Source organism: Eubalaena glacialis, chromosome 7, assembly GCF_028564815.1.
Source record: "Eubalaena glacialis isolate mEubGla1 chromosome 7, mEubGla1.1.hap2.+ XY, whole genome shotgun sequence".
NCBI lineage: Eukaryota > Metazoa > Chordata > Mammalia > Artiodactyla > Balaenidae > Eubalaena > Eubalaena glacialis.
Genome location: NC_083722.1, coordinates 44,348,327 through 44,367,978, shown reverse-complemented (window position 1 = coordinate 44,367,978; position 19,652 = coordinate 44,348,327). Strand labels below are relative to the sequence as shown.

At 41.5% G+C, this 19,652-nt stretch overlaps 1 protein-coding gene across 1 annotated transcript in view; it reads left to right on the top strand.

The window, feature by feature from the left end:
• The window catches only part of LOC133095287 (dystonin-like), a 497,948-nt gene that overhangs the window by 400,406 nt on the left and 77,890 nt on the right, over positions 1 to 19,652 (top strand). Inside the window, 3 exon segments of the mRNA XM_061196431.1 lie at positions 15,096 to 15,257; positions 16,762 to 16,932; positions 19,298 to 19,464. Coding sequence (XP_061052414.1) covers positions 15,096 to 15,257; positions 16,762 to 16,932; positions 19,298 to 19,464 — 500 coding nt within the window.

Here is a 19,652-nt window from a genome sequence, read left to right as displayed (position 1 = left end):
CCTCTCACTATCGCGGCCTCTCTTGTTGCGGAGCACAGGCTCCAGACGCACAGGCTCAGTAGTTGTGGCTCACGGGCTTAGTTGCTCCGCGGCATGTGGGATCTTCCCAGACCAGGGCCCGAACCCGTGTCCCCTGCATTGGCAGGCAGACTCTCAACCACTGCGCCACCAGGGAAGCCCCCCAAGTTCCTATTTTAAAAAGCAGAGTAGAGTTCCCTGTTGTAATCCTGGCCCCAGATGATTGGGAGTCAATTATTTCTGATGGGACTCAGCGCCTTGGGGCTGAGAAATGTGTACCGCCCGGCAGCACCCGGTGATGCCTGACGATGGAGCAGGAGGAGAGGGTGGGCCAGGTCCAGGGTCAGCGATGTGGACCCGCTTAGGGTAGCAGGTACAGAACTCGCATCTCGTTGGGGACAGAGAGAGGGTCACCTGCACAGGGAGGGTCCTAGCTGTCCAGCCTTTGCTGCACAGGGCTGACAGGAACCTGTGGGGTTGCAGGGGATCCTGTTCTATTCATGAGGTACGTTTTACTTCCCAGTAAAGGCTGGTGTGATGCTGAGTCCCACCACCAGCCCGTGAAGCATCAAATAGGATCAAATAGAAACAGAATTTGCAAAACAACAAATCATTTCCCAGGAGAAATGAATATAAATCAAATAGACCTCCGAATTCTGTGCTGTTGTACTTGACAAAGTCTTTCCTTTGTTTCTCTTTTGTGATGTTATTTTTAGGTGACTGAATTTTGAAAAGTAACTTCAAAGTAGCTTCTTTTTCTTCTTTGTTACTATTATGGTTGTTTGCTGTTTATAGAGTGCCTTTGAAGCCCAGTTTCTTCAGGGCTTAAGAACCTGCGGTTCTGTACTTGGGTCTTGATTGTGGAAGGTGAAGGAAGCTGCCTCACTGTTGATTTAGCTTCATTACTCTGTAACACTTTCACACTGTGGTTTGAAAAATAAAGATTTCATATAAGAGAACTGTCTGTTAGAAAAACAAAGTTCTGTGGCAGTTGCTGCTTGGAAGACATGGGGTAGGGGGGTGCTTAGGAGTGAGTCTCTGGAATTTTCTGTGGGACCTGACAAAGCTTGAATGCTTCCATGACAGTGATCAGGTGGTCTTTGTACTGATGAAAGTTGAGCATGCTTTTGTGAAACGTTATCATTTCTCTGGGTTTTCTGTGACTTTGTTTAGAAAAAGAGAGCAGGCCTTCATCTCTCTTCACTGCTTCAACTACTTATAGGAAAATGAGCAAAAGTAATAACATCGGTGCTGCTGCTTTGTCCACACCCCCTCTTTGGGTCCCCAGGCATGAGGACAGTGAAAAACATGGCTCTGCTTGTGGAGAAGTCTTCGGAAAGGAAGCAAAAGCAAGGGATAGGAGGGGCTCGCTCACGCGTTGCTTTGAAATTATTTTGCAAACTGAAGAGCACTAAATAAGCATCGTTACCGTTCATGGTTACACAGATTGCTTTATTTGACTGTGAGGAAAAACAAAGTGATCATGTCTTCTAAAATAAGCCACTTGGCGTGCTGTGTCTATGTGTTTTCTCATTACTTTGGAAGGAGTTGACTGATTTTAATGAAATTCAGTAATAAGGAATATCGTGACATACCTTCAGTGTCTTGAGACCCAGTGACTGAAATGAAAGTTTCCAAGCAGACAATCATCTGCATTTGGTATATGCCAGTGCCATAGGTAAAAAAGAATAAGAATATTATGGTAAATAAAGATGCTTACACAATCACTGATTCTGTTTTCTGTGTGTGTGTGTTTGCGAGTGTATGTTCTAAAAACTAACAGTTACAACAGTTAACATTTATTATGGGCTTACTGTGTGTCAAGCATGACTCTAGACTGTCTTTAATCCTTTTGACAGTCCTGAGAACGGGGTACTATCATTATCTCCATCTTATTGTAAGGAAGCAGAGGCCCAGGGAGGGGAAGTGACTTTCCCAAGGTCACACGGGTAGTAAGTGTCAGATCCTGGATGTTTTGGTGGATATAATGCAGTGTTTTGGTCAACTTTATTCATCACGTTGTACATCTTACATTCTCTGGGAAATTTTCAAATCATCTTTGCCGTAGACTGATTTGGGTGGCCTGAGTAACTAGCCATTGTTGTTGGTTTGTTTGTTTTTCTGATTTTTTAAAATTGAAGTATAGTTGATTTACAATATTGTGTTTGTTTCAGGTGTACAGTACAGTGATTCAGTTTTATATATATATGTATATATGTGTGTGTGTGTGTGTGTGCGTATATATATATTCTTTTTCAGATTCTTTTCCCTTATAGATTATTACATAATACTGAGTATAGTTCCCTGTGCTATACAGAGGTCCTTTTTGTTTATCTATTTTATAAATATTAGTGTGTATGTGTTCATCCCAAGTTCCTAATTTATCCCTCCCCGCCACCTTTCCCCTTTGGTAACCATAAATTTGCTTTCTATGTCTGTGAGTCTCTTTCTGTTTTGTAAATAAGTTCATTTGTATTTTTTTTTTAGATTCTGCATAAAAGCAATGTCATATGATATTTGTCTTTCTCTGTCTGACTTCACTCAATATGACAATCTCTAGGTCCATCCATGTTGCTGCAAATGGCATTATTTCCTTCTCTTTTATGGCTGAGTAATATTCCTTTGTATATATGTACCAAATCTTTTTTATCCATTCATCTGTCAATCAGCCATTGTTTATTTTAACCCAGGACACCAGGAACACTCACTTAAGGAACGTGTTCTGTAAAGCCAGCCACTGTGATAACAGGAGGTGAATGTGTGTGTGTGTCGTCTTAGAAACGGATCTCTAGATGTTGTGATGAGGATAATGATGAGGACAGTTATTTCCTTGTCTTGGTGATTATGTCTTTCTTGATCGAAGTTGTAAATTATCTCAATTCAGATCTTCACTTAGTTTTTGTTGGGGATTAAGCTTTGGTTGAACATTAGTTTTAACATAATATTTTAGGAAGATTTTAAAAATTGCTTTAAGTGGAATAATTTGTATTGAGTAAAAAACTAGTATTTTGCTATTTTATAATTTCTAAAAATGAAACAGAAAAGCACCGAAGTACTGGGTCTAGTTTCATTACAGACTTCGAAATATAATGCACTTTGACATGACTCTACCTGGTAGCTTTCGTTTAACCTAATGTCATGGGTAAAATCTTATAACAGTTTTTCATACTATAGAATAAGCTGCCTTCAGAGTCTTTCTGAAGCTTCATAGCTGTTACCCAGTTCCTCAGTAGGGGTACGTTATATTCACTGGGAGCATAATGGATTATTTAAACTAGGTAGGACAGACCTCTTGGGTTCCATTCTTTTTTTTTTTTTCCCCCTTAAACTTAACCTAGGAAATAGCAGTTAATGTCCTTGACAGGATAAAATTAATTCATGTTTAATACCAACCCAAGCATAATGATTGAAAACAAATGCTATTCTGAACCAAAAGTCCTAATTCACTGTCAGTGAAAGCTATTCCAAGTTTCTGAAAAGAGATTGGTACTACCCTTTATGTTACTTTAGCTAGGTTTTTAAACAATTTGGATTGTTTTCCTACTTCTAAATATTAGTCATTGGATTAAAATGTCTAAAGACTGAGATATTTTCTGTTACTGTTGATAACCCAAAGTACCGTTTTTCTATTTACACTTCCGTATTATTGCATTAAATTCTGTGTACACTGTCATAAATTCCTAGGCAGAAAGGAAAAAGTCCCCCCCATCCCTACCTCCTGTTAAAGATTCCTGCTCAAGATTATCTTCAAATCTAAACTACATTATCAGGTAATATTAACGTTTCCACATTTCTATTTTATTTTTCAAAGACATACCAACTCTATACAAGGAATACGTGCCAGCCTTCCTATGATGTCATCAACAGCCAGTTATCCCCACATTGAATTGATTTCATTTCAGTGAAGAACACAGAAACTTGATGTTTTAGCAAACATATACAGTCACATCCCAGCTAAATATATGACCCTCCCCAGCTCCATATAGGCCGTGGTAAAAAGTCTTACCCACAACCTGCTTACTGGTTTTTCTGGCCACTCTGTCACTGCTCCAGTTGTCATTCGGTTTGTTCCCACAAATGAACACATCACTGGTACAAGTCTCTCTGAACCAAAGATTTCTTAAAGCAGGGAATTTTTAAGCGGAGTGGAAACCAGAGACAGAGACCGGAACACATGTCATTGTGCTGTGATAAATGTTCTCTGGTCCAGGGGAAGGCGGTGGGGAACCCAGGCATCCTCCTGTGCATGTTGGGTGAACTAGAATGCCAGGCGCCGTGAAGCTGGGGAAGCCGGGAGGTTTGAGTCCTAATTGTAAATGGTGTGGCAGAAAAAAATCACTTTCCAAGTATCCTCTTAAGATATTTATTAAATGATCCTACAACCACCTCTGTAATGTCACCATATTTTTAGAGATAAAATTAAACTGTCCAAAGAATGCTTTAATAATGATTTCTCAGTGGCCCATATTGTTGCATAGAGGTCAATGACAAATTGTTCTCCATTTTTGTCAAGAACAGGAGGAAATTCAGTAAAGCTGTTGCAGAAGAGGTTTTTCTTGGGGAAATATTCTTACTTGACTGGATTTTTGTTAATGAGCCTGTGTTATCAGGGAGGTTTCATAATACCTTCCTGTGGTATTTTTAAAGGTGACAATGTTTTCACTATAGAAACTGTACTTTGATGCATGGGCTTTGTAGGAAGGTCACATTATTCAGTCAGCTATGTCAAAGTGGCTTTAAGATGTTAGGAAGAAAAAATATCACCTATGCTGGGCAACAGAGAAGGCCCAGCAAAGCAGAGGCTGCATGAGGCCACTAGGATGGCGCTGATGTGATGGCAAGGTTCGTAAGACTCCAGGGTCCCACCACACACACCAGCAGAGCCGGTGGGGCCTCCTTCCTGTTCCAAAAGGCTGTCCTGGTGGGGAACATGGCACGAGGGCTCTTTCCATGTTTGCTTCTAACTAACGCCATGCTCTTGGTGTCATGTGGCCTCTTAACTCCTATGGCTTCATTTAAGATCCAGGAGTTAGATGTAGAAAACAAACTTACGGTTACCAAAGGGGAAGAAAGGAGGGAGGGAGGGATAAATTAGGAGTTTGGGATTAACAGATACATACTACTTATACTATATAAAATGAACAACGGGACTTACTATAGCACAGGGAACTATATTCAATATCTTGTAATAAATGGTATATATATACTATATATATTCAGTTATATGTATATAACTGAATCACTTTGCTGTGCACCCAAAACTAACACAACATTGTAAATCAACTATACTCCAGTTTAAAAAAAAAAAAAAAAAAGCTCAAGGAGTTCAAGTAGGTTGTTCTGAACGCAGTTCCAGCCAGAGATTTTATACCAGGGGATTTTTTGGTGGTTTTGTTGTTAACTGGATAAATTTGTATCTTCATTTTAAAGTGGTTCTCCCTGCCATCCCCAGCCCGGACACACCCACAGGCACACACAAAGCGCCAGGCTGTAGCATCTCCTGTCATTATCATGGGCCTTCCTTAGATAAAAGGAGATCTACGTAATTTATTTTACTCTCATGGAAAGTTGCTTAAAGGTGTGGGTGTGTGTGCGTGTGTGTGTGTGTGTGTGTGTGTGAGAAATGGGAGCAGAGAGGGAGGAATTTGCTTTGTTGTTACGAAATGATGCGTTGGTTTCTTGATAAGAAAATTTGATGGGTTAATGTTTTTTAAATGTTTCTCTAGGTCTGTAATCATTCATTAAATAATAGCTTCGGGTAGGTAAATGCTGTGATGGTAACTTCCAGGAAGAAGAGGAGTGCATATTACAGATCCTACTTAACATTCAAGATAAATTCCCATCAAGATCAGTCACCCTATTAAGTGTTTCTGAATTTGTTTGCTTTTGTCATGGGGTCTGAATATCCTATTTTCCTTCAAATATAAATTATTTTCCACTGAAATAAATAGCTACTGCATGTTCATCTGATGACTATCCTTGAAAACCCTTGACCCATTTATGTGAAGTTGTTTATCAGTTTGAAAACTAAGAACACAGGTTGCTTTCCGTTTTCCTGAGCTAATGGCATATCTATTTTAGAAAGAATAATAGAAATTGTTGTTTCTAAGGCCTAGTTTTGTACTCACAGCAAAAAAACACATCTCTTGTTTGGCGTCTAATCCATATTTCAGGAGCAACTGGGCCAGGAAGATACTTTGGTCAGTTTTTATGGATAATAGTGCATTTACTCACAAACATTGTCCCCTTACTGCACTTGAATTTCCTAATATCTCTAGCCTTTCAGCTCTAAAAACGCCATGTTTCAGTTGGTAAAATTAGTCTTTTACCTTTTCTATGATGTGGATCATTGTACTTTGTGGTAAGATTTTTTTTTTTTAATTTTTAATTAATTAATTAATTAATTTATGGCTGTGTTGGGTCTTCGTTTCTGTGCGAGGGCTTTCTCTAGTTGCGGCAAGTGGGGACCACTCTTCATCACGGTGCGCGGGCCTATCACTATCGCGGCCTCTCTTGTTGCGGAGCACAGGCTCCAGACGCGCAGGCTCAGTAATTGTGGCTCACTGGCCTAGTTGCTCCGCGGCATGTGGGATCTTCCCAGACCAGGGCTCGAACCCATGTCCCCTGCATTGGCAGGCAGATTCTCAACCACTGCGCCACCAGGGAAGCCCTGTGGTAAGATTTTTCAGGAACTTTCTTTTTAAAAGATTTAATTTAATTTTAGAAATATAGAATGAGAAAATTATACTGTTTTGCTTATAATTCAGTTAGTATTTGTGTACTTTTCTAAAATCATCTGCCTTTAGAAGATTTTTTAACTGAATCACATCTAGTAGGCTGTGTAAAGTTAGGTTTTGAGACCAGTTTAACATTGTGATTTCTGTATGTATGAAATAATACTGTTGACTACTTTTCAGAAAAACCTTGCTCATTTTATTCATTGTGTATTTCTCTCTTACGAAAATGTGAGAGAGCTAGGTATCACGATTAGTATACAGTTCAGTACATCTCGATTTTACTAACTTTAGAGACCATAGCATTGAAAGTAGCTGCATAAACCGAATTTAGGAAGAAAAGGTCAGCCAGTCCAGTTCTGCTCTAAATGTGAGTTCTTTTATGTTATCCAGATAGATCTTTGGAATCTGATTCCAAGTCACAAAGATAGATATGCAAGTTGTTGTCATCAATACCAGTGTAATATTAAGAGTACAAATTTCAATTTGAATCAGAATCTATTAGGATCGTCCTTTGTAGAGTTAGTTGAAATCAGCTTAATAAAATAGGAATTCAATTATTAAATAAATGGCACATCCTTAAACATAATCAACTAGAGGACATTTTCCCATAGCACTTCCTGCTTCCCAGCTGTACTCTGCTCACTTTCTCATCCGTATTCTTCACTTTACTGTAAGCTATGAAGGGGCGGGGGTGCTGCATCTCTGGGCACCAGCACTTTGCCAGGGCTCTCCGTGCTGTCTGGCAATAGTGGGCACTGTTTGATGATGGTTGAGTTTATGAATGAATTGTCTGTGTAGCTTTAAAAGTGTACTATCCACCTGAAATGTGAGGTTGCTGTTCTTAGCTTCACAGAAGGTTAGAAGACTAGAATAGAATTGTGCTAATGATCCAGAGTTAGAGCCGAAGTTGGGCGGAATTAGGGCCATTTTTTCTTATGAAATGTTCTGGGAGGATCTCTGTTTAGAGAAAGGCCCTGGTCCACATTCTGTGGAAACTTTATTATTCATGTAGCCATGAATAAATAGCTTATATGGGAAGGTAGTGGCAGCTGACAGTCAAACCCTTAGTTTCTGCTGATTCCAGCCTAGTGCACGACCCACTGTTCAAACGTGGTAACTGTGGGCACATTTTTCTTTGTCTTATGATCCACATGTCAGAACAGCCTGTGTGCTTAGACAGGATCAAGTGCTTGTTGCAGTATTTCACTTCTTGACTCTGAAGAGTGGGCATTGATATTATCATGTTGATGGGTTGTTTATTATGTATATATTCCCTTATAGTTGGCTATAGATATTTTTTCCAACTTCATGATGGCCATATACTGAGTTGTACCTAATAATTGTTGAATGAGTGCGTAACCTGTAGAGTTCCGGTTATGGATAGACTTGTTTTTTAAAGATTCAGTTCTTAGGTTTATAAAAATCATTTTTGGAATATCTTCTCATGAAAGGTACAAAAGGTCCATCCCACATCTTTTCTGTAAAATTATCAGAGAAAGTATAGGGTTGTTTTTAATAGAACTGTCTTCACTTGGGGCCAGCACAGTTTTACTTATGTTCAAATGATTATTTTGTGAGATTGAGGAAAGAAAATCTGCCCTCTATCTGCCACTCTGGCATGGTTGCTTATTTCATAAGATAAGGAATGGATAGATTTTACTTTATTTAAATGAATCTATGAAATTCCCCCCCCCGCAAAGGCTAAGGTTTGGCTTGCTGAGTTAATTTTCAAACAGTATTTTTAAAGAGTGTTTATTCAGTAGATTAAAAAATGTGGATATGATTTTGTTAATGAAATATCCAGAGTCATTTAACTGCCCTTGATCTTTGCCCGAGCCTTGCATCAAATTCAAGAGGAATGCATGGTTATTAGTAACGACTAATATTCATGTCCGCGGTGCCCAGGACTCTGGGCCCTTAGGAATAATTGACTCTGGAGAACAGTTCTACTTGAACTTGGGTTTTAAAAAGAATGACACAAGAGTCGACTTGAAAGTGATGCGCGCTCTGCATTCGCAGACACTAAACGTCTAAGAGTCCGCAGTTGCAGCGCACGGGAGTATGGTTTCAGCTGAAGGATGGGGACCTGTTAGCCCTTATCCCTGTTTCCTATTCCCAGGGGTGCAGTCCCGGCGGGGCTCCTGGTGTCGGTTCCGCCTCTGCTCGCCCCTCCCCCACCTCCCCAGTTACCAGATACGCGAACCCGCGCCGCCCTCCCCGCGCCTCCAGGACCGGGTCTGGTTCGCGCTGATGTCACCACCAGGCGGTTGCCTCGCAGCCGCCCGCCTCTGGGCACCTCCCCCTCAAAGGCTCGAGGGCTCCCGGCCGGATGGGGCCGGAGTCCGGGGGATATGCCCACAGAGTCCGGTCTCGGGAGCGCGTAGCGGCGGAGTGGGAGCCCGGGCCCCGCGGCGGCGAGGGGCGCGCGGCAGATGCGCCCCCGGGAGCGCCCGGGCTCGGGACGCCCGCCCGCCGCCTCCAGCTGCGCCTTTCAAGGCCGGCGGGGTCCCAGCTGCCCGAGCCTTAGAGGAAGCCCGGAGCTCTTCTCTGCTACAGTTGCCTCAGGTGGATCCGTCGTCTTAAGGAGGATCAGATAAGAGTCTTTGAAAATGGCTTTTTTTTTTTTTTTTTAAGGGGAGTTTATAGAACACCGTGCTTTCTGTTTACTTTAAACGGTCGCTGGATTGTACTGGCCTGGCCGCCCAAAAGCCTATTTTTTCCTCTTTGGATAATTCTGAATAGTCTCGAAGAAGCTTAATATGGGTAGAAAGACTGCCTTTCGAATCAAGATTATTTATAGCTACTCCCAAAAAGAGTAAAAGAAAATTTGAACTTTCTTACCGCGTTAGACTTAACTTATTTTTCTCTGAAGACTTGTTCTGTGCCTTCATTGGAACAGTCCATGGTCCCTGGGTTTGTCTTTTAAGTTTCTGAACCTTGGTTTATTTATAAAAGAGATGGAGTTTTGCAGGACGTCTTTAAGTGGATTACAGTTAACCAGAGCACTGCTGAAATTAACATTCAGCCGGTTAAGATGCTGGCTCCTTTGGAAATTTTAATCTGGAAATCTCAGATGCAAAATTAGAATAAAAAGGGAAATGGACCGACAATGGAATGTTCTAAGTGTTTGAGCCACTGTTAAGTGTATTATTTGTTTTCTTTTTTCTGTGTTTTGGAGTATGTGAAAGGGAACTCTGGGGGCCTTTCTGGGTAGGAGGAGGAAGGAGACTTCTATCCTCTGCTCTTGATGCACTTTATTTTTGAGACTCATTCTCAAACCACCAGGTAAAGGGAGGGTTGCAAAGTAGACCGGTGCCCTGCTGCTGGCCTTAAACACCTCATCTATGACGACGTGTGTTATGTGAGATGCGTCCTTGGACTGGAGACACTTTATAGTTCTGTTCAGAAGTGTGCTTTGCTGAAAGATGCGTTGCCTTATTTCCCACTTTCTGTGTCAAGAGCTGCAATATTTGTTTTAACTGTCTCCAAAATGGGCAAGCCGCTGAGCAGACCGGACTGTTTACGTCAGAATCCCCCCTGTGTAGGGAAGGGAGAGGAAGAGGAGGACCTCAACATCGAGGACTGTTACGTCCCGCAGCGCTCCATCTACGACACGGTTAGGCTGAATGAGCAGATTGACTCTGGTTCCAAGGGGAGCCTGTCTTCCAGGCATTTCACAGATCGGACTTTACCCTACAGTCACAGAACACTGGATGTCAGTTCTTTATGCTCCAATGGTGCCCTTGCTTCTTCCAGTGCGTTTGAGCTGAGAGGCCGTGAAACTCACAAACTCGATGAAAAGATGATCTTTGATGCCCTCAAACTAAATAGCGATATCATCCGAAGCACGGGATTACCCAAAGCCAAATCCCACGCAGAAAAGAAAGAGCATAGACGGTCATGGCGAATGTTCGTCCCAGCCAATTTTATGGATTATGCAAACAAAAGTGAAAGCTCTTTTGTTGAACCTCCTGATCTGTCAGATGCTGTTACCAAGGCTGGCAAGTGCAGAGGGGGTAGTAATTCTCTCACGTCGGAGGAGGATGACTCTGGGTTATGCAGTCCTCCAGCAGAGAGGGAAGAAAAACAGGGCATTTTACCTGGAGACCCGTCCCGAATTAGAAGCTTGTCTTCTGCTGAAGATATTCACATAGCAGAGCAATATAGACCCTTTTTTTCTGTTAATTCCATCAGCGAACAGAAAATCCCCTTGCTTTCATGCAGAAGCGCCCACCTTGATGACAACTTCAAAACGATTTTACATGATGTTTCTCCACCAGAGGAAACAAAACGTGTCAACGGTCAAAGGGAAATCCGTGGTGAAAATTGCTGCCTGCAGAATGATGTCAAAGAGAGCACTCTTAAGGCTGACCCATTCATTTTGCCAAGAGAGGGAGAAAACAAGTGTATTTCTAACCCCGGAGAAGAAGGAAAAACATATGGACCAGGAGAATTACAAAGCACAGCACGAAGTAGGGAATTTATGGGAGGTTCTCCTGAGGATTTGGCTCTCCCTCACACAGATCTGGGGAGAAATGATGTAGATGGGGGTAGTGCAAGTTTAGTAGAAAACCTGACATTATTGACACAATACGATATGGAAGAATCCAACGTAGCATCTCAAGAGGACATGGAGGCTCCCCTTTCGGCCCAGGAGATGGAGGCGATCCCTATGCAATGCTCCCCAAAATTCAGAGCAGTAAGAAAGAAAGCCGCCGCCCGAAAAACAAGGGCCCGGGCAGGAACCTTGGACCCTGTCTGTAATGGCTTTCACTCAGTTCAGGTAATTAACGGAGATGGGAAACTCTGTGATGCCCAAGGTCTGTGGTAGTGTTGTCAAGTGGCCACTGGTGTTTCCAATCATGCTCAATCCGGTCTTGTCTTTGGGGGGTTTGACTAGTACCCTATCAGATGGCAGATATTGATAAGTTGATCATAACAACAAATTAATTAGGGACCGTTTTTGAGGAGCGTGATTATCCCCAGCTGTTTGGGGTCCTGCTCCTGGTTGTAGAGATGGTGGGTGATCCCTTTCATTTGAATGCCTCCACTGTGAATTTATGTTAGGCTTAGGCTTTTCCACAAATTGTGGTTTAAGACCCTGCCATTTAAGGGCAGTTATATTGGATTTATTAAGCTCGAACAGGGCTTAGTCAGGAAGGTACCAACACAGTATTGTTGTGGTCTGAAAAGTGCTCTCCTCAAATTGAGGACTTTTTACACGTGCTGAAAATGTTCTCTCAGTAGCTCTGCATGGGGGAGAGAGGTAATTGTGCTGTATTTTGCCCCTCACTTGTATAGCCCCTCACTTTTGGTAAGTGGTGAGTGAGGTAAGCAAGTAAAGCGTACTGCCTTGTAATAGGGAGAGGTTGGTTGCCAAGCCTGTAATTTTTTTCTTCCCACTTAGATTGAAGTTCAGCTATTTTGGTCCTTTTCCTAAGCTCTTCTGGTAAACTTTGCCTCAGAGGTAATTTTATTTTATTTTAAGCTTCTCTTGTGTTTGTGTACTCATGGGTTAGATTGGGGGGAGAGTCTCTCTTCCTAGGTATTTTGTTACTGAGAGATAAGGAATTTGGACACTATCAGTCTATGAAATAATTGCTCTAATCAGCGATGCCCTTTCCATGAGGTTGCATTAAATGGCATGCTAGTTTGAAAGCTTAGCAGAGTACTTTTTTTTTTTTACTGTAAAGTATTTTGCAGTCTATTTGTAGAAGGTAATTAAACTCTTAGGAGTATATAGATTCTTTAGTAGTTATCTTTTTTTAACCCTTAGTGTATTTTTGTTAGCACTTGAGAAAATTACCACAGACTCACCCAGAACTATGCTGATAGGCAACCCTGAAATTCATTTCTTTAAAACGAAGTCCAGGGGTTAAGGCAATTTACTGGAACGTTTTTATTAGGTTTTTGTTTTGTTTTGTTTTGCCCTGAAAATTAGCTGTGAGGGAGAATAAAACTTTTCCCTGAATCCTTATGTACCAGACAAGTTCCTGGAATTAAAAATGTAGCAGTTTCCCTCCCCCCTGTTTTTTTTGGTAAGTAGTAAAAGATATCTACAGCTATTAGTTCCTAGAAATAGTAACTTGGAAAGTGGTATAGAAAAGAAGTAGGATCATAGCACCAAATTCTGTTTTCACTACCTTCCTGTAAGTTTCTATTGACTTATTAGGTAAATTAATGCCTTTTTAAAAAATCATGAAAGACGTATGGTAATTTTTTCCCAATGATTTGGGGAATTCTTATAATTCTTTGTTTATGTGTAGTTGACTTTTTATACTATTGTTATATAGAAACAATTAGCCAGTGTGGAAACTGTCTGGATTTTCTGTGGAAGAAGTTTGGGCTTTTTGCTAAGAGGGGACTTTTAGAAGAGATGATCATTTATTTGTTTGCTGTTCTTTAGTTTACTCATTCATACTATAACACAGAAGTATCCTGTGTGCTGGGCTTGCTCCAGAGTTGGTGGAGTTTGTCTCTGGCAGCCTCTACATCTTTCAAAATTATTTTCCATACTGTGCCTGTAATTTTTTCTTAAGTCCTATTTTGATATTTGCTTTTATTGTTTTCATATATTCTGTTTAACTGTTCATTCACTTGGACTGTTGATATACTTATATAGTGGCCTGTAGTATAATGACTCAGTGCCCCAAACCTTGTCTTACCTTAATCTCTAGCTGAAGCTTTCCTTCCTTAAATTAATTTATTTGCCTTCCTAGCATCCTTCAAGCCCTATATTAAAAACATTTGTATTATCTGTGAAAGAGTTGATGTACCCCCCCCCAGTATTATCTATTGAGGGGTTATCATCATATACCCCAAGGTATAAATAAAATTTTCTATACTGATATTCATTTGGCAAATCATTAACAGGTCCATATTACAAGCTAGGTACTCTGGTAGGTCCAGGGTATAGAACGACTATAAGGAAAAGAGAAATTTGTGCTTTCGTGGGACTTGCATTTTACCGTAATACATTAATTAGATCTTTTGCCAGTTACAGGCAGCGGGGCCTATAAGTTGGGTGGGATGGAGAGTCGGCAGGGAGAGTGCTGGAAGACTGCCAACAGTGTAGGCAGTGATCCAAGGGTGACCAGGGTTGCTGTGCCGGCCCTGTGTGATCAGATCCGTGGGGTGAGGCCTCCGTGCATCCTGCAAGCCCGTCGGCATCTTGACAGACGTTGAGGGGCTAGACGTGTAGGGCTCCACACTATTGCAGTGCCCATCTACCTCTTTTTTCTGTTCCTTACCCTGTATTTGCCCCTCTGGCTCACGTCATCTTCTTGTCAGTGACCCCCATTTCCAATTTGAGCCTCAAATGTCATTTGCCAGTTAGCAGCAGGCATCCTTGGAAGGGCCTATAAGGATTCTTGCCAGGAAGGCTCATCTTGGGCCCTTGTTATCATTTTGCTCCTTAGCATTTTCTATACCTTTTTTTTTTTAATTGAAGTATAGTTGACTTACAATGTTGTGTTAATTTCTCCTGTACAGCAAAGTGACTCAGTTATATACATATACATACATTCTTTTTTCTATTCTTTTCTATCATGGTTTATCACAGGATATTGAATATAGTTCCCTGTGCTCTACAGTAAGGGAACTCGTTTATCCATCCTATACATAATAGTTTGCATCTACTAACTCTAAACTCCCAGTGCATCCCTCCCCCCACCTTGGCAACCACAAGTCTGTTCTCTCTCTCTTTTTTAAATTAATTAATTTTTGGTTGCATTGGGTCTTTGTTGCTGCGCGCGGGCTTTCTCTAGTTGCGGCGAGGGGGAGCTACTCTTTGTTGCGGTGCGCGAGCTTCTCATTGCGGTGGCTTCTCTTGTTGTGGAGCATGGGCTCTAGGCGCATGGGCTTCAGTAGTTGTGGCTTGTAGGCTCTAGAGCACAGGCTCAGTAGTTATGGCACACGGGCTTAGTTGCTCCACGGCATGTGGGATCTCCCGGACCAGGGATCGAACCTGTGTCCCCTGCATTGGCAGGTGGATTCTTAACCACTGCGCCACCAGGGAAGTCCCACAAGTCTGTTCTCCATGTCTGTGAGTCTGTTTCTGCTTCGTAGATAAGTTAATTTGTGTCATATTTTAGATTCCACATGTAAGTGATATCATATGGTATTTATTGTTCTCTTTCTGACCTGAGTGGTTTTGATAATATTGTGAATTTATATTTAGTTTACTTTCTCATTATTATTCGTAAAGCAGCTATAACACATGACTAGGCAACAAAAATGATCTTTATTTCTAATAATCTATACCTGATGATTGGACAGATGTTTATATTTGGTGGCTGTTAGGTACTATAATTCATATAATTATTGTTCTTTCCAATGCAGGTGTTCCAAAAAGAAGAGATTGAACCCTTGCAGGTTAAACAGCAGGATGTGAACTGGCTGGGTCAAGGCCTCGTTCAGAGTGCCGCTAAGGGCACCAGCACCCAGGCCTTGGAGCGGGACCTGGACAATGCCAGTGCGCGATGGAAGACCCTCAACAAGAAGGTGACATTGCCGCCCCTTAGTTGTCATTTCTGTGGATTGTTCTTCTCCAGCATTTGCTGTGACCACCAGTCGTATTTCTAATAGCCAAGCTTCCCTAAACCTGCCTGTTCCTTGACATCCCCATGAACTGATAGCCCACCCTAGATGCCCCCAGGGCTTGCTGGGCAGCACAGATGCAGGAAGGACCTCCCCCACCCCCCGCCCCCTTTGAGGATAGGGACCCGGCCGCACAGCTGTGATGGCAGGCGGCCAGGATCCTGGCTCTGGGCTGGTGGGAGCACACGTACCTCTAAGGGCACAGGGGCTACTTGGCTCCATAATCAGTGTCCCATAGGGATCTGGGCTCCCTGTTGCCAAATCATTTACTTATTTTGCAAAGAACTTGGAACTCTCACTTTTTATGTGAAACCTAATTTTCAGATGTCAACAACTCACTCACACTGTGTAATAGGTCACACAGTACAGCTGTGTGTCTGTTTGCCCTGGACTAAGGGTTTGCACCTCGCTATAGATCATTAAGTCCAAATACCATTTTACTGATAAGATGTAGATCCCACCTTTTTCTAAATGCCCATGATGGAAAACACTGGAAAATAATGCTCTGATATCTTAGGAAGGTGATGCTGACGCACAGTGGCAGCTCTTTATGTGACAGAAATGATCAGAAAAGGGTTTCGGGATGGCAGTGCTCGTCTAGTGGTGGTAGTGGTGGGGGATTGTTCTTGGAGTTTTCCTTGCGTTGAAATCTTAAGCAGTGGCTAGATCTCAGAATGACATTTATCCTTCTTTAGAGTTTGATTCATACCGCAGCACTCCTCAAATACAACTGGGATGCAGTGTCAGGTGTGAATACTTTCCATGGAGCTTAAAATATCTTGCCAACTACTTTTTCAGCCCAAAAAGAAAAGACCTTTGAGGGGGCAATAGGATATCTCTATGCAGGACACAGAGACTCCATTTACTGGGCGACAAAGGCCCTGGCTTGTCAAGAAAGGACTCTATAGAGCTTGGATCTAGCAGAATTTAATTGGATACTTCATAGATATTTTGCCTAGCAGAACGTAATTCTGATTCTCTCCACAATAATATTGTTGTTTAAATCTTAGTCTTTAAAAAAATATTCAACAGTAGGAAATAAAGAATGAATCCCAGGGATAATGATAAAAATGAATAAGGCACTGTTTCTTTCAGTAACCTTAAAATATTTGAACCATTCATTGCTAATCATAAATGTATTGGATACTTCCAAAATCGCAAAGGCTTCCCCTTTTGCACTGACTGGTTGAGATGGCAACCTTATCTCCTTGGCTTACTTGCTAAGTTTGAGTTTGTCTCCTTTCCATCTGTATCCTGCCCACTAGCAATGCTTTGGGTGAATTTTAAGTGAGAAGGAAAAGAAAATTTGTGACCAAATGGGAAGATGAGCATGGAAAGTGTTGGCTGGTGGGCAAATTTCATTTTTCATGAACGCAGTAGATAACTGGGGATCCCTGGTGCTGTGCAGGTGGCCCAACGAGCAGCCCAGCTGCAGGAGGCCCTGCTGCACTGCGGGAGGTTCCAGGACGCCCTGGAGTCCCTACTCAGCTGGATGGTGGACACCGAGGAGCTTGTGGCCAATCAGAAGCCCCCATCGGCTGAGTTCAAGGTGGTGAAGGCCCAGATACAAGAGCAGAAGGTAAGTTAGGGGAGCTTTCGTACTGTTTCATGTTAAATCTTAACAATGAGAGTAAAAGTTTACCTTGATGACTCTCTTGATTTGTGTTAATAGGATATCCTCGTTAACTGGTAATCAATGCTCTAGGCATTGTTTTGTTAGTCATTCAACAAATATTTGTGGACCATCTGCCACAGGTCAGCCATTGTTCCAGGTGCTGGAGATATATCATTGAATACAAACCATAGACGTTCCTCATCGAGTTTAAGGTTTAGTGGGAAGGGAGGAACAGGGAGAGAGAGACAGTAAACAAAGTAAACACATAAATGGTGTTACATTAGCCATTGATAAATAACACTGGGATGGGAGATAAGAGTTATTAGCAAGAGACAGAGCTCGAGGGTGGGGGACAGTAAGTGCTGAGTGGAGGGGTGTGTGTGTACAATTTTAAATAATAGTGTAGTTGAGTTCAAAGACATCACTTACCGAAAAGGTGACTTCGAACAGAAATATCGTTGTTCTCCTGTGTATTAGGTTGATGCACATGCAATTGCCTATTTTATAGAGTCAGTATGGGCAGTTTGTTATGGTTCAGCCTGTACTGACATGGCAGAGAGTTGATTCACATACGCTGAGAACCATGCTGCTGTGTCTTTTGATTCTGCAAATACAGGACCCAGTTGGAAAGACAATTCTTAGAGGGAGGGTGACTACTTGGGGCCACATGTACAATTTTTGTGGTCATTAGGAAGCATTTAGTGACCTGTCCAGTATTGATTTGTCAGCCATGACTTGAAATGACACATGGGGGGGTGTGGCGCCTGGCACACAGCACACTGATAAGGCTTCTCTTTAAAAAGAAGAGACTGGATTAAGAGGCTTAATTGGGTTTTGACATCCAGTACTACTCTAAAACTTCTTCGAAGACTTTAGTGTCTTGGGAAATTAACTTATTAGAAATAGATTTACAGGTATGGATTAAAGAAATATAACAGGAAACACATTGCATTTGATTTTTGAAAAAATATGGTAATATATAATAATATGTAATAAAATAATATATATGTATAATTTATATAATGTAATAAATATATAATATAATCTGGTGTTAAATATAATAATATAATTGCTACCATTCACGATTTAATTTAAACATTTATTATTTGCCCAGAGTTAATGAACTATGCTTAGCCAACAAAACCTGTCTATTGATTTTGCTTTCTTAATTGCTAGAAGCTGTTCGTTAAAGTGTACCAAAAGTAATCCACTTATTTGTTCTCTTGGCTGCCTAAACCACCTGTTGTACTTTGATATTTATGATGACTCTGACCTGTGTCAAGAGAGGGCATCTCTTCCCCTTCTCTTTGGCCCTGTTCCCCTCCCTTCCTGCTGTGGTAGCCTTGATCTCAAAGTGGCAGTGAGAAAATACCCTTCCAGCTTGTTACTTCTGGGTGACTGACTGTGCCTTTGGTCCTTAGGCATCAGTCAGGGTCAGGTTAAGGAAGCAGTGCAGTACTCAGCATTCTGTACACCTGTGCCTTCCTCACTGCTCTTCACACAGGGCCTGGGGATTGCACTTATTCCTGAAATACTTGTTTTGATTCATTGGAGGAAGGGAATCCTGATTTCTGGCTACCTATGTCAAACACTCCCTTCCAGGCTTCTCAAAATGAAGCATTAAATTGAATTTTTTTCCACGGCTCAATCCTGAAATATTAGTCTTCTTTAACCAGCTTTGGGGATTTCTGACATGTTTCCCCCTCGGTTCATTGTGGAAATGATATTTAAAGGCTCTTTTTAGTTTTCATCCTCGTAAAGAATTTTAGGAGCTATCTTACCCCCTAAAAGCAACCAAGAACCTCTAGTTGTAGCCTCACTAGCTTGTGAACTTGGTCTGACTTTCAACTTCCCTTCTGCGGTGGATTGTTTAACATGGGAAAAGGTTTTGAAAACAGTAGTGATTTATAATGACCTTTTCTATCTCAACGGGACAGATCACTGTTGATTGTTTAGGGCATTCCCATTTCATTATAATAATTGGGATTTTGCGCTATCAGTGCAGAGGAGTTATCCTAAGCGGCACATTCTACTCCATTACTTTATATTAACAAGTTAATAACGAATGGTTCAGTGGCCTTATCAATGTTCGTTTTATTTAGTGTGAAAAGCCGCCACCACAATGTTTGACACAATAGTAATGAATCGTTAAACAAAATGAGTTTTTTTGAAAAAATCCTACTTCTCAGGTCCTTTTGTATGTGAATCCACACAAAGTTATTTTTGTTACATATCAAAAGTACTTTGTGTATGTTTTCCATATGTTGATAAAATTATCACTTTGTTTCTTTTTATTTATTTTTTTAAAAATTTACTATTTTGTCTTAAGCTTCTCCAGAGATTGTTGGATGACCGCAAATCTACTGTGGAGGTGATCAAACGGGAAGGAGAAAAAATTGCCAACACAGCAGAACCTGCGGATAAAGTGAAGATTTTGAAACAACTGAGTCTCTTGGATAGCAGATGGGCGGCCTTGCTTAATAAGGCTGAAACAAGGTAAATGCTTCCAGTCTTTGGAAAGAGCAGCAATGGCTTTCATACTGATTTCTTGTATTTTGGTAATACTTTTCTTCAAATTGTTATTTTCCTGTGTTCATCATGTATGTGAACATAGAGGGCAAGGGCTATGGCGCCTCTGTCCTTATTCCCCCGATGGGGATGTCCTGTAGTCTCCAAATCTATCC